Below are 14,986 nucleotides of genomic sequence, written 5' to 3' on the forward strand. Positions count from 1 at the left end.
CATCAGCCCCTCTTAGAAGCCTTCTTAAATCTTCAGCCACCACAACTCCCCTGCAAGTAGAAATAAGCCCTCCCTCCTCTATGAATGTACTGAAGTCCCTCACAACCCTTTTTTCTCCATGGATATGAACTAATGTCCTTGTGTCCCCCATATGAATTTCAAGGTCATTGACAGCAGAGCTCATTCAGCACTTGCCCCCAGCAGCAAGACAGAATTTGTCATAAGCAAGCCTCTGAATTTTGAATTGAATTGAAGAATTGAAAATGCTTTACAATTCCAATGTGGAGTTTTAATATAATCAATATATCAGATTTTTTCCATGCATTGTGTTCCAGGATTGTGTTTAAAAAAATTAAACTCTGATACTGAAACAACTACTTCTCTACAAAGAAAAAGAAATCCAAATCCATATACGTTCTATGACTGCCTTTGTTTCTGCATGAATATTTCTGTTGCTGTGTGTCAATTCTATTGAAAGTGGTACTTAATTTTCTACTTCAGCTCCCCAGTTCTGGCGATCTGTGGAGCGTTCACATGGACTTTGACACCAAACGGCTGGACCCCTGGGAACGAATCATACCCACCTTCAAGTACAGCCGAGATGTTCCTTTTTTTGAAATGCTTGTTCCCACAGTTGACACGGTGCGCTTTGGGTATCTAATGGAAAAACTACTGGCCGTCAGGCATTCGGTGCTATTTACAGGAACAACGGGAGTTGGAAAGGTAGGAAACCTTCATCAAGCAAGAAGGTCTCTCCAAAAATGAGGGCATGGTGGACTTAGAATTCTAAGCCCCCCAAATAACACATTATTTCTCAAGGGAAATTCTTTTGAATTTTGATCTTTTTTTTTTCAGGAAGATTCTAACTATGCTGACTCTATATCGACCTTGGAAATCATTCCAAAGTTTGCCAGTTTCTGAATAAATCTTTGGTGTCAATGCTATATAAACCAGAAGACCCTGGGGACCAATGTTTGGTGTTTGGGGGCTTTTATGTTGTATCCCGTGGAATTTCTGGGGCTGCCCCTGCACGGGTTAGGGTGGGAACTAGGCCAAGCTGTTTGTATCCCCAATAGACTACTGATGAAGCCCAGTCTGTCCCCTCCTGTACATTTGCTTCTACCTCACACAGCTACAGTGTTTGGAAAAAGTAGAATACAGAAGAAAGTGCTGATTATTTGGTTGTGTTGGTTTTGAGGGGATTCCACATAAACAGAGATTCACTGTTTCCTCTCTAAATTAGTTCTAAAAGAAGTTTGGGTCCTTCTGTGATTCTTGCTGTTAAATTGACTTGGGTAGTAACCAACATGGTTTTTGGTACGAAACTAAACTAAAAACTTTTTGCCAAGATAGTGCTGATTAAAATATTTCTTTGGCTCTGATAAATATAATTAAGTAGAATCTCCAGGGTGAGGGAGACAGACATTTCAATCTGGCTTTACCCTCTCTCCTTTTATTATGTTTCTTTCTCATTGTAAGGGATTATTACTGATAAAGACAATTGAAAGATCTTATATTGAATGTGGAATAATTAACTTTTTTTTTATTTTAAAGTCTGTTATTGCAAAAGGATTGCTAAATAAGATTCAAGAATCAGCTGGCTATGTTCCTGTTTATCTAAATTTTTCTGCTCAAACTTCATCTGCAAGAACACAAGAGATTATTGAGTCAAAATTGGAAAGGAAAAGAAAAAATATTCTAGGTAAGAATTATCATTTTCACTTGTTTCACACAAATTATTAATCAATCACAGAAACAATGCATATAATAAAATTACAATTGGATATTTTCTTTGTTATTTAATTGTAAAGGTGATTCAGTTAATGATATTCTTTCCTGTGCTATATACAGAGGGTGCCCAAAAAATGTATACACATTTTAAGAAAGGAAAAAAACTGTATTAAAATTGTAATACTCAATATATACCAATAATAAAAGATGAGTACAAGTCATGTGTATACATTTTGTGGCACCCCCGGTATATAGACATCTTCTGTTAGCAAGCAAGTTATTTCTATCATCACCTCAACTCATATCTTCAGTCTCTGCCTCTCCATTACTCTCCCCCTCCCCACTTATGCTCTATTTTCAAAGCTGCTTTAATTTCCCTTTGTTTAAAACAACAAAACAACCTCTCTATAGCTGGTGCATTGAGTTACCTGAATTCAGTAGGGAAGAAGCATGAAATTGTTTTGTTTTCTTCTTTAGTCAGCGCTTTCAGCCAGACTTTGTTGGATCTCCCTCACCCCTCCTTATTAACTGCTTAGATAAATAGCATAACTTTCTGGTCTCTTTCAGTTATTTTGAGGCTGGTTCAATGTAAAGCTTCAATCTCAAACCCAGTATAAAGCTCTTCCTCTCCTCTGTTTGTGGCAGCTGAGGTGCTGGAGGTGGAGAGGGCCATAGGCGCTCTTTTATCCTTCCTGCCCTCCCTCTACCGTGTTTCCTGAAAAATAAGATCTAGCCGGACAATCAGCTCTAATGCGTCTTTTGGAGCAATAATTAATATAAGACCCAGTATTACATTATGTTATATTATATTATATATTATACTATATATATTATATCATATCATATCATATCATATCATATCATATCATATCATATTATATAGACCCAGTCTTATAGTAAAATAAGACCAGGTCTTATATTAATTTTTGCTCCAAAAGATGCATTAGAGCTGATGGTCCGGATAAGTCTTATTTTTCGGGAAACACAGTAGGAGGCTCTGGTGTGTTGAAATGGGAGGGGGAGAAGGAAAGGACAAATGTGTCCTCCCTACCTAGTGCTTCGATGGGCTTGTGTGGATTGTCCCTGCTTCTCTGACTGGTACTGAATCTGCCCACGCTCTGTGGATGGCAGGCTTCCAGGAGCAGGCTCTCTGAGGGACTCCCAAGAGAGCTGTACATAGGTCAAGCATTGGCCTCCCCACTGGAAGTTTCCCTAATATGGGGAATCAGGGTTCAACTCCCTCAGTCCCACCCTGCAGTGGTACATCCTGCAGCCCCTTGCAGCTGGGGTCCACTCACCCAGCTCACAGCCCTCCTGGTGTAGCACTAGCAGAGCTCAGGCTCAGCTGCCTTCCACATTGTCCATCATCTAATGAGCAATACCAGCTGCTTCATTGCCCCTTTATGTTCCTTTCTCCCTGCTCAGGTAGGCACAGAAGAATGGATGCCAGTCTTTCTTATGGGACCCCCAAATCTTTATGAATCATTATTTTAATACCTTCCCCACCTCCTTCCTGCTTCTTGGTTTCCAGGGACTAGAAGGTGGAATGGAGCACTGAGTTTGCCTCAGTTACCTTGGAACTGTCAAGTGCTAGATAGAGTCACCTCCTCTGCTTACGTTGTTCTCTTTCCTCTGTTATCACTCATTCTTTTTTTCTGACAAGTGTGTATATTGATTTTCTTTAAGTGAAACATGCCATTGTCCAGCTCCCCTGCACTGGGTTTCCCTTGGATGTGATCAGGATGCTTTTGAATATTCAGCCCTGTTTTCCTGTAGAGGGTGGTGAGATGGCCTTTATGTAAGGAAGCTTTGGAGTTCTTCTGCTTCCTACTGTGAAAAGAAAATGCCTTTCCTTACCCCATGGCCAGGCACACAGTTGGTGAGGGCAGTGGCAGTGGCTGGGATCGAGAAAGGTGAGGACCGAACTAGAGAGCTGGCATTATTTTGCACCTTTGGGAGTGAGGTCGAGGGACCCTCTGGCCATGTGGACATCTGGCCAGGTCCAGAACTCCCTGCAGGGGCCTGGATGGGACCGAGGAAGGTCTCTCCTCCCCGAGGCAGGACTCTGCTTGGGCTCTCCTCTCTCCTGAGAGAAGAACTGAGCGTATTATGACCTACAGGGTATTCACTGAGTCAAATCCTTACCTAAACTTTGTCTTACATTTTCCAAAGGCAAATCATAATTCTTCAATTAAAGTGACTTTATTTCCCCAGGACCACCAGGAAACAAACACGTTGTGATATTTGTTGACGACTTAAACATGCCCAGACTGGATCACTACGGCTCTCAGCCTCCGATTGAGTTACTTCGGCAGTACCAAGATTTTGGTGGATTTTATGACAGAAACAAACTCTTTTGGAAAGACATACAGGTTACTTTGGGTTTTAAATTACTTTGCATGTTTACATTTAAACAGCAAGGACATGTGGTGTATTAGTTTGCTAGGGTTGCCGTAACAAAGTAAGTCAAACCACAACAATGAATTTTCTCACAATTCTAGAGGCTGGAAGTTTGAGATGAAGATGTCAGTGGGGTCGGTTTATTCTGAGGCCTGTCTCTGGTTTACAGATAGCAGTCTTCTCCCTATGTCTTCTCATGATCTTGCCTCTATACCCATCTGTGTCCCAATCTCCTCTTCTTATAAGGACACCAGTAATATTGGGACCACCCTGATGACCTCATTTTAACTTAACTACCTCTTTAAAGATGCTATCTCCAAATATAGTCACATTCTGAGATGCTGGGCATTAGGGATTCAACATCTCATTGGCCAGGGGAGGGAGAGACACAATTTAGCCCATAACTTATGGCTTCAGTGTTTCTTACGTGTAATTTATCAGTCCATATTCAGTTCTTGTCATGCTTGATTCAGGAGGTTCAGGGACAAGTGAGACAGCCCCCACCTCCCAGAGGGCTCAGCTTTGGAGGGTAGATGGACATTTCTTTATAAAGCAGGGTGATGAGTGAACAGGAAAGAGGCAGAGTGGGGGCTGGGTCGAGGATGAGAGAAGCCCTCCCAGTGACGGTGAGGTTGGGAAAGGATTTTGCGGACAGAGAGAGCATGGTAAAGTAAGGAAAGGGGGCATCACACATCTCAGAGGCAGGGAATGTGGAACCGCTCAGAAGGTGAGCACCAAAGCAGCAGGAGATGCAGAGGTCAGCCCAGGGAACCAGGGGGCCAATGATGTGGGTTTACCTATCCTCTACGTGATGGGGAGCCTCTGAAGAAAATGTTATGGAAAGATCCCCTTGGCGGCAGGGAAGGGGTAGACTAGAGAGGAGGCAAGACCAGAGGCCACTGCAATGTCATGTGTTGATCAGTTGATGAAAATGTGACGAGAGGCTCACAAGAACCTAATCTTGTATTTCCCCTGAGAACAGTGGTTCAGTGTGTGTTCATTTGGTGTTCCTGGCCACTTTATAGAACACAACTACCACAAACGATGAGAATCAATTAGCATTTGTTGAATGAATATACTATAACTTGATTACAAATTCTTACAATTTTTTAAGATTAAATTTTTACATAGGAGTCCTTATATGAGATATGACCACAAAATATGGTGAATGTTTAAATTTAAAAAAATGTATTACAGTAAAAGACACATTGCCATTAATCCCCCTCAAAACACTCCTTCTCACTTCAAATACACTTGTCCCATTGTTCTTGCCACTTTCTGAAGCAGTTCTGGAAGTCCTCTTTCGTGAGTGTCTTTACTTCATTCTCCATCATGACAACACCCATGTCACACATCGCTCCTGGTGTGGCAATTTCTGTTAAATAAAAACATTACAGTGTGTCCTCATCCACCTTATTCATCGGGTCTGGCACCATACAACTTCTGGTTCTTTTCCAAAGTCAAAATGACCATGAAAGGAAAAGATTTTGAATTGATTCAAGACATCGAGGCAGCCACCGCAGCACAACTAAAGACACTCATGAAAGAGGACTTCCAGAACTGCTTCAGAAAGTGGCAAGAACAATGGGATAAGTGTGTTCAAAGTGAGGGGAAGTATTTTGAGGGGGATTAATGGCAATGTGTCTTTTATTATAACAAATTTTTCCCCCTTCTTCTGCCTCCTCCCCAAACTCTGGTTCAACCCATTGTTTCTCAGTCTAGTTGTGTAGGACACAGCTCCCTAGCCCATGCTGGTATTATGAGCCTTGAGCTCCACCCACCCCCAACCCGAGGTATTTGGTCGTCGGTCGTTAGTCAGCTGCTCACAGCAGCTCACAACTGCTCTCGCTGGGCTGCCGGCCACTCACGCTGGCTGCCGGCCACTCATGCTGGCCACCGGCCCCTCCTGGCAGCACACAGCAGCCTGCGGCAACTCAAACCAACCTCAGACTGCTCAGGGCAGCCCAGATCCAGGGAGAGCTGTTGTTCAGAATCTTAGCTATGGAGGGCGCAGCTCACTGGCCCATGTAGGAATTGAACTGGCGACCTTGGCATTAAAAGCCTGGTGCTCCAACCACCTGAGCCACCAGACCAGCCCAATACATTTTTTTATTTAAACATTCACTGTAGTTTTTTTTATCACACCTCATATAAGGCAGATGAGTTAGCTGAGTGATCTTGAATGACTTAACCATCCAGGGCCTTGATTTTTTTCATCTACAAAGTGAAGGTAACAGGAGTAATCTCCTGGGGTTGCTGTGAGTATTAAGTCAGACAATATGCAGAAAAACGTAATGCAAGGCTGGCAAAGGGTAGGTCCTCAAAAACTGCTGGTTCTGATCCCTGCCATTGGCATGCACAGATCTCATCTCTTTCTTTGCTGGGTGACCTGAGTGGATTTCTCCCCGGACAGGATGTAACGATTGTATCAGCGTGTGCACCTCCAGGCGGTGGCCGCAACCCTGTGACTCCCCGATTTATCCGACACTTCAGCATGCTGTGTCTCCCGATGCCCTCAGAGCACAGTCTAAAACAGATTTTTCAGGTGAGTGTGGGTTTAAACTCAAGCAAGAGGGAAAAAGAAAACATATTTGTTCCCAGACCTCCACAATCAAAACAGTCTGTTGTGTTTTTAGAGAGCCCATCTGTCCCTGTACTGGGCAGAAACCAGGTAAACACAGGGCATCTGGGACGTAGCTGAGAGGCATTTGCATCACGGCCTTCTGTGTTTATGGTCTCTGAGATAGTTTTAGTAATGCAGAAAGATTGTCAAAGCACAGCCTCTACCTTTAAGGTAAGCGTAATAAAGAGTATGCTTGCCACATTGTACTTGGCACAGTTCTCAGCAGACCTCATCCGCTGCCCAGGCCCCACCTCTGTGCTCATCTCCTACCTGACCACCAGGGCTGTGTGTCCATGTGCCCACCAAATGCAAACCCTCATGTCCCCCCACAAGCTCAAGCTCAACACAACTCAGAATTCATCACTTCCATGGCCACCACCGCCTCCCATAGAAAGAACCACCCATATGCCTTCCACCTGTACAAACTTCCCTAAGGGCCACTTCCTCATCCTTTAAACGGGGAGAAGAACTGTGCCTGCGCTGTAAGTGTCAGCAAACGTGTTTAGTAAGTGTGAGGCACTGTTTTGAATAGAATGATAAAAGAGCATGAGCAGCATGACTGGAGCAAGCATGCCATAACCAAGCACCAAAGACTGCTTAGAGAAAGTAGGCTGTGAGCTGAGTCCTGGAGGATGAGAATGGACAGGGAGGGGCAGGTCCTGGGGGCGGAAGGTACATGGGTGAATGCAGTCCCGAGGTAGGAAATGGTGAGATGGGCATCCAGGTAGAATGAGACAGTTAGGTAAATGGTCTGGAGAAGCTGACTTTGGTGGTAATCACCTCGGAGCCAAAGAGGGCTGTGATGCCGGGATAAGGGAGACGCTGCATTTACAGCACTGGCCCCTCCTGCCAACGGGCCCCCTTAGAGGAGAGAAAGGAGCAGAGCCAGCACGTGGAAAGTGGTTGTCATTTCAAAGTAGCTTACAACCCATGGGAAATTAGTTTTAATAAATTTCAAGTAGCTCCACTAAGTTGATTAGGAATTAATGCCAAAATGGTATGTAAGAACTTCCACATTGTGAAAAACTTTTGGAAAGTACTTTAGAATTTGAAAAGATGGGAGCTGATCTCCTGTAATTAAACACCAAGTGTAGAACAAGCGAGTAATGGGGGGGACCAACACAGGTATTAGAAGACTTTTTTAAGTCCTACCTTTTTGTTGAGAACCTTTATGTTTATATTTTGAAGTTTGAACGGAGTGATTCCCAGCCATACTATCTTGACACACATTGTGATGTGATCAGTGGTGAGGGGTGTCCCAAGTAACTTATGCCTAGTGATAAAGTACTACATTTGCAAATTATTTCATATGTTAATAAATTAAAGCAAATTCAAGGTTATGTCAACAAAAATGTCATTCTTAATCATTCTAAAATGCTTTCCTGGGTAGAAGGGAAAGGTAGAGTCTGGACTCCTGGAAAAGAAACTGTCCCCAATTCTCAGCCTCCTCCCTCTGCCTGTGGGATCGTCATGTCTACAAGAATGTGTCACTTACAGGAACATCGCCCAGCAGACATGTTACAGCTGAAAACAGGCAGAAACTGCTTCTTTCCACTGCAACTTAGAGGCTTGTATTTAAAACTTGCCCTAGCTGTAGGTAACAATGGAAATGAAATGGGGCAAAGCTGAGAGGTTCAGGGCCCACCGGGGTTGCACTGGAGTCAGGTGGGGAAACTTATTTTCCTCTTCATCAGAACAGACCAGATATTTAACCCGTAGAAGAAAAGGACTTGCTCTAGATACGTGAATCCCAAACTACATTTTTAATCACAACCCATCTAAGCAGGTCCCAAGCATTCACTGCCCACCTTCCCTGTCCTTTGTCATTGGATGGAGGAGAAAGAACTCGGGGGATAATCAAGAATTAAAGAAAAGCAAAATTAACAAGTTAAAGTAAATTTTTTGTTAACAACCTATATAGATTGGTTTATTTTTGCTGTATAAAAGAAGCCTAGAAGTCTAAGTGGTATACATATGTAGCATGTTTATAGTATATATATAAAGTTTTTAATCATGTATTAGCTCTAAATCAATCAGTAATATCACTGTACTTTCTTTGATAGTTGCAAGTTAGTTAAACAGTATAGATATCCAGGGAGCTTACCACTAATTACGGTTTATATTTTACACAGATTTGGAGTATGTATAGCTCTGAGTAACTCATATTTAAACCACAATTCATACACATCTTAGTGTTTACTTATTGGAAATTTATATGCCAAAAATATGCATCACTATACACTCTAAGGGTAAACTAAACCACACACAACAAATTAAATTGATAATATTGTCACTAAATTAGATGTAATTTTTAATTATAACAATATAACAGCAGTGATTGAAAACAATGGTCAACTCCATAGAATACTAATGATGGCCTCGTGCCAAAGCATCCTTCCCAAAAACTGTGGCAATTCTGGCTCTATCTTGTGTGTATATTCTTAAGAGAAGATTTTCATAGTTGGCAAACATGTCACATAAGCCAGACCTTTAAATATTAGGTTGGTGCAAAGTCATTGCAGTTTTTGCAATTATTTTTAAACTGCAATGACTTTTGCACCAACCTAATAGAATACCAAGCTGTGGTCCTCAGTAAATTCTACCATGACATGCTCATTTTAATTTATGAATATCAGTTTAGTAGCTCTTCATTCATTCATTAAAGAAGTATTTACTGAGCATCTACTACCATGTTTCCCCGAAAATAAGACCCAGCTGGACCATCAGCTCTAATGCATCTTTTGAAGCAAAAATTAATATAAGACCCGGTATTATATTATATTATATTATATTATATTATATTATATTATATTACATTATATTAGATCGGGTCTTATATTCAAATAAGACTCAGTCTTATATTATGTTATGTTATAATATAACATGTTATAATATAATATGCTATAATATATTATATTGTATTATATTATATTATATTATATTATATTATATTATATTATACCGGGTCTTATTTTAATATAATGTAAGACCGGGTCTTTATAATATAATATAATATAAGAATGGGTCTTAATTTAATTTTTGCCTCAAAAGATGCATTAGAGCTGATGGTCTGACTAGGTCTTATTTTCGGGGAAACACGGTATGTGCCAGACATTGGTATATTATTTTAAACAAAGCAGGTTTCATCCTTATTCTTATGGAGCTTCCACCATGGAGACAGATAATAAACAGGTGAATGAACTAATATATAATAGCCATGCACATATAAAGCTGTAGTTATATATATATAACTACATATTACATATCATACACACACACACAAACACACACACACAGAGGGTGCCAAAAAAATGTATACACATTTTAAGAAAGGAAGAAACTGTATTATAATTGTAATACTCAATATATACCGATAACAAAAGATGAATACAAGTCATGTGTATACATTGGTTTGGCACCCCTGGTGTATACTTATATGGGGGTGCCAAAAAATGTATACAAGTGGACACTTTGGTCAACGTTGCTCAAGCAGTAGCTCGCAGTAATCAGAAGTGTCTGGACGCTGATGATAACCACTTCAAGCACCTTTTGCAATTGCAGAAGTCAAATGTGACTTGTTTGTATGTTCTACTCAAAATGCAGGCCATATGGAGAATGTTAAACTCATATTAGGAGCCCAGGAGGGCAGGTAGCTCAAAAAGATAGCTAGTCCTCATAAGCTGCTAAAACTAATGTCTAACAGTGGGATTACTGAAAACGAATACTTCGGTTTATTTCAAAGTATCTCATATGTAAGCCCCAAATCTAAAGTCACAAGGACCAACTTGCAATCATTGATATGCATGCTTCTCCCATGAGAAACACCAAGGTTAATGGTGATGGGAATTTATCCGTTTAAAAATCTATAATGATTTCCTAAGCAACTGGGGATAGGAGGCTAACTAATAAATAACTCAGATTGTGGCAAGTTATATATGAGATCAGAGAGCCATGAGAGACTGAGGAGAGGACTTCTTTTAAATAGGGTAGTCAGGGAAGACCTCTCTGAAGAGATGGCATGTAACCTGAAACATAAAGAAGGAGAAAGTTCCTCCCAAGCAGACAGCCATGTGGGGGTGGGGACTGGGAGGGAGGAGCCATGAGCAGAGACCCTGATGGAGGAGACAGTCTGGGTGGTAAGGCCAGTGTGGCTGGGACACAGTGAGCAATGGGGAGAGGGGGGAGGTGAAGAGGCCGGGCAGGAGCAGAGCATGGACTGACAGGGGTGCAGTGCCTGAATGCAGGATTAAAGGTAACAGAGGGAGCCAAGAGTGGACATGGAGAAGCCAGTGAAAGAAGGAGGAAGTGAAGAAGCCCAGATGAAAAAGAGTCAAATGGGGTAATGTCTGGGGAAACAGATTCAAGAAATGTATTCAAAATTGATTGTGAGGACAGAGAATGGAAGGTATCAAAAGAGACTTCCAAGTTCCTGATCTGAGCAGAGGGTAGGGCCATATACTGAGATGGGGAAGCTGAAGAGTGGGCAGACAGTAGTTATGAGTAAGTTGCACTTTAAATATACATGAAGAAGAAAGTCTATAGACTTGTTGGTCATTCACTCATAAAAATCAGAGAGGACTTCAGTTCGTTCCCAGATGAGTCTGGGCACTCCATGAAGACCCTCTGGTCCCACAGCAAGCATCAGTCTAAATTAGTTGAGAGTAAATTCATGGTAAGTTTACTGCTCAGATATGAATGCTGTCCAGGCATCACCAGTCACAGAAGGCATGAACCCATTTTTGAGAACACATTATTAAATGAATCGAACAGTTTAACACCCAGATGTCCTTGCATTGGAATTCAGCTTCCTAGTTACTATTAGAAAAAGTACCAAATCTGGAACATTTGAAAGATATGTTTTTGGTGGAAAAATAAAATCTAACCCTCTCCTACTATGTTTCTGGTTCTAGGCCATCTTAAATGGCTTCCTAAGTGACTTCCCACCAGCTGTCAAGCAAACCGCATCCAACATTGTTGAAGCTTCAGTTGAGATTTATAACAGAATGAGTGTTGATCTTCTGCCAACACCAGCCAAGTCCCATTACGTCTTTAATTTGAGGGATTTATCCAAATGTGTGCAAGGTAGTGTATCGACCCCTCATTCTGTGACCTTCACCCTCCCTTGATTTCCATTCACCCCAAATGACACGTAAATGGGTGTCTGTGACTTGCTGGAAATCCCATTACATATCCCTGTTCAAGTCACTCTCCATCCCCCACTCCAGGCTGACTACTTCACGGATTCCCTCAAACAGCCAATATCCCCTCCGACTTCTCACTCCCAGTTGATGACCTACCTTATTTCATTGAAAAAAATAGAAGCAGTCACACCAGAGCTGTCTTACCTTCAAAGTCTCCCAGACAACCTGCATCTGCCTTCCCTCCTACTCAGTGGCTGAGCTGTCCCTGCTCCTCTCAATATCCCCTCTGGCACTGAATTCCAGCCCCTCCTGCCTCGTCAAGGATTTTGCCCTTATGATTCATGCTCGTCTTCTGCATCATCAATGCTCCCTCTTCTATTGGATCATTCCTAACAACATAAAAACCTGCTACAATACCTCCCACCTTAAAAAATAATTCTCTTGAGACTCCATATCCCCCTATTGCTACCTCCCCATTTTCTCTGCTCTTTCTAAAAAGAGCATTAAAGAGTGGTCTCGCTGTCGCCATACTTTCTCCAGTTCTCTCTTTAATATACCCCCAATTAAGCTTTTATACATGACACCGCACTAAACTTCTCTTCCCCACCTCTCTACCTTCCCAAATTCATCAGTCCATTCTCAGTCTGAACCTTAACCTCTCAGCAGTATTAGTCACAACGTACCCCTCCCTCTCTCTTGAGATCCTTCCCTCTCTGATCTACTAGGGCATACGCTCCTGGGTTCCCTCCTCTCTCATTGGCTGCTGCTGCTCCGTCTGTTTTGATGGCTGTCCCTCTTCTTCCCTACCTCAAAATGTTAGGGTGCCCCAAGGCTCTGTCTTCTATCCTCTTTTTTATCTACACATAGCCCCTAAGTTATCCATCAATTCTATGATGTTAAATGCATCTATTCATAGACGATGCTTGAATGTCTACCTGCAGCTTCCCTCTCCTCTACGTATCTGATCTGTATATCCAACTCTCTTCTCAACAACCTCACTTAGATATCCAGTTGGAGTTCTTAAACTTGGCACGTCTGAAACTGAATTCTAGCTTTATCCCTCCTCCCAGCCATGTGTACCCCGACCCAGATAAGGACACTACCATTAGTTGCTCTGGCCACAAACCTTGGAGTGTTCTCATTTTTTGATGATTCCCATCCAATCCATCACCAAAATCCCTGATGGATTTATCTTCAAAATATATCCCAAACCTAACCCTTGCTCACCACTCCATCCACCACCACTGTAGCCCAAACTAGTGTAATATCTCACCAGGATTTCTCACAGTAAGAGTCTCCTCTCTGTTTCTGGTCTCCTGCATCCAGGCTGCTCACTTACCTTACCTTAAAACCAGCTCTGCCCTCCACATAGCAGCCAGAGGTATCCCCTATTCAGACACTCCTGAGTCTGCTTTCCTATCACATGCCATGGGACTGAGGGTCTGTGAGATATGGACCCAGGCGTCACCAGTCAAAGATAGAAGGGCTACCTGCCTGCCATCATTGCCTACCACTTTCCTCCTCACTCTGCCACCTTCTTGCTACTCCTGAAATAGGGCCCACCCGGGGGCCTCTATATTTCTCTTGGAATGTTCTTACCTCATATATCCACATGACTCATTCCTTGTTCAAATATCACCTCCTTCTCCTCCTCTTCCCCTCTATGTTCCTTCATAGCACTTACTACCTGAAATCATATCCTAGATATTTATCTGCATACATGTTTATGTCTCTGTCTCTCTTAATAGAATGTCAGAGCTGTTTGTTTAGTTCACCACTGCATCCCCAGTGCCTAGAATCATGCCTGGCACTGAATGCATGCATGCATGAATGAATGAATGTCATAGAATGTCAGAACTGAAAGAAATCTTTTACAATACTTAGTGTACCAAGTCCTCACCTTATTTTGTACACAAGGACACCAACTCTTAGTTGCTCAGTGATCTGCTCTGTTCTCATCCAGTGCTGACTCCCCGTCCAGTTCTCTTGGTTCTAAACCACTCTTAATATTGTATTCTCAACAAAGATTCATACAAACTAAAGTACATGAGCATGTTTTAAATATCTATGAAGTAGCAAAAGTGAAAGCTATCGAGCACTTCCATGTAAAGCAAAGACTTGGCTCTTGGCTCTCTGAAATCCAGCTTCCTTTTCTGTCCTCATCAAAATCTAATGCATTACCAAACACAGATGAGAGCTGCTGTGTATTAACAAGGCAGGGAATGAACTACCGTGTTTCCCCGAAAATAACACCTAGCCAGACCATCAGCTCCAATGCGTCTTTTGGAGCAAAAATTATTATAAAATCTGGTCTTATATAAGATCGGGTCTTATATTAAAATAAGACCAGGTCTTATATTATATTAAAATAAGACTGTGTCTTATATTAATTAAAAATAAGACTGGGTCTTATATTAAAATAAGACCGGGTCTTATATTAAAATAAGACTGGGTCTTATATTATATTAAAATAAGACTGGGTCTTATATTAATTTTTGCTCCAAAAGACGCATTAAAGCTGATGGTCCGGCTAGGTCTTATTTTCGGGGAAACATGGTAGGAGATAAGGGCTGATGGTAGGCGCTGAGGCTTGGCTTGAAGAACCCTGACTACCTCATTTCCCCCTCCCTAATGCTCAGTTCTCACCACAGGTCCCTTACCTTTCCAACTCCCATTCTGATGGCTCTGCAACTCTCTTTTCCTTTTCTTGCCGTGTAAACTTCCTCCCACTTCAGGAGCCTGGGAACCCTTGAAGATGGTACACCACCCTTGCCACAGGATGACACAATAATTTGTATTCGTCCTCCACTAAAATTTTACCCTCCGATGTTAGCAGCTCAATCCTTGGATTCATAAACTCATCTTTCCTAGAAAACATTGGAACATGGCTTTGTTTCTTTAGTTAATTACCTTGGAATCATTTTCTGGTGCTCAGACCTTGTCTCATCTAGTCATTTATTTATTATCCTTCCCCCACGTCTTTCTATTCCTACTTTTTAGATATTCTCTGAGCCTCAAAATTCAGGATGCATTTTATCTCTGACAATAATACATCATAAAGTATTTAGGACATCCCATTTTTTAGTATCTG

General features: G+C 41.8%; 1 protein-coding gene across 2 annotated transcripts in view; it reads left to right on the top strand.

The window, feature by feature from the left end:
• The window catches only part of DNAH6 (dynein axonemal heavy chain 6), a 248,852-nt gene that overhangs the window by 115,818 nt on the left and 118,048 nt on the right, over positions 1-14,986 (top strand). For both annotated transcript variants that reach the window (XM_019756389.2, XM_074332256.1), the window contains 5 exons: positions 502-723; positions 1,555-1,702; positions 3,946-4,103; positions 6,545-6,676; positions 11,665-11,836. In XM_019756389.2, the coding sequence (XP_019611948.2) occupies positions 502-723; positions 1,555-1,702; positions 3,946-4,103; positions 6,545-6,676; positions 11,665-11,836 (832 nt within the window). The remainder of the gene's footprint in view (positions 1-501; positions 724-1,554; positions 1,703-3,945; positions 4,104-6,544; positions 6,677-11,664; positions 11,837-14,986) is intronic.

This window comes from Rhinolophus sinicus, linkage group LG05, assembly GCF_036562045.2.
Source record: "Rhinolophus sinicus isolate RSC01 linkage group LG05, ASM3656204v1, whole genome shotgun sequence".
Classification (NCBI taxonomy): domain Eukaryota; kingdom Metazoa; phylum Chordata; class Mammalia; order Chiroptera; family Rhinolophidae; genus Rhinolophus; species Rhinolophus sinicus.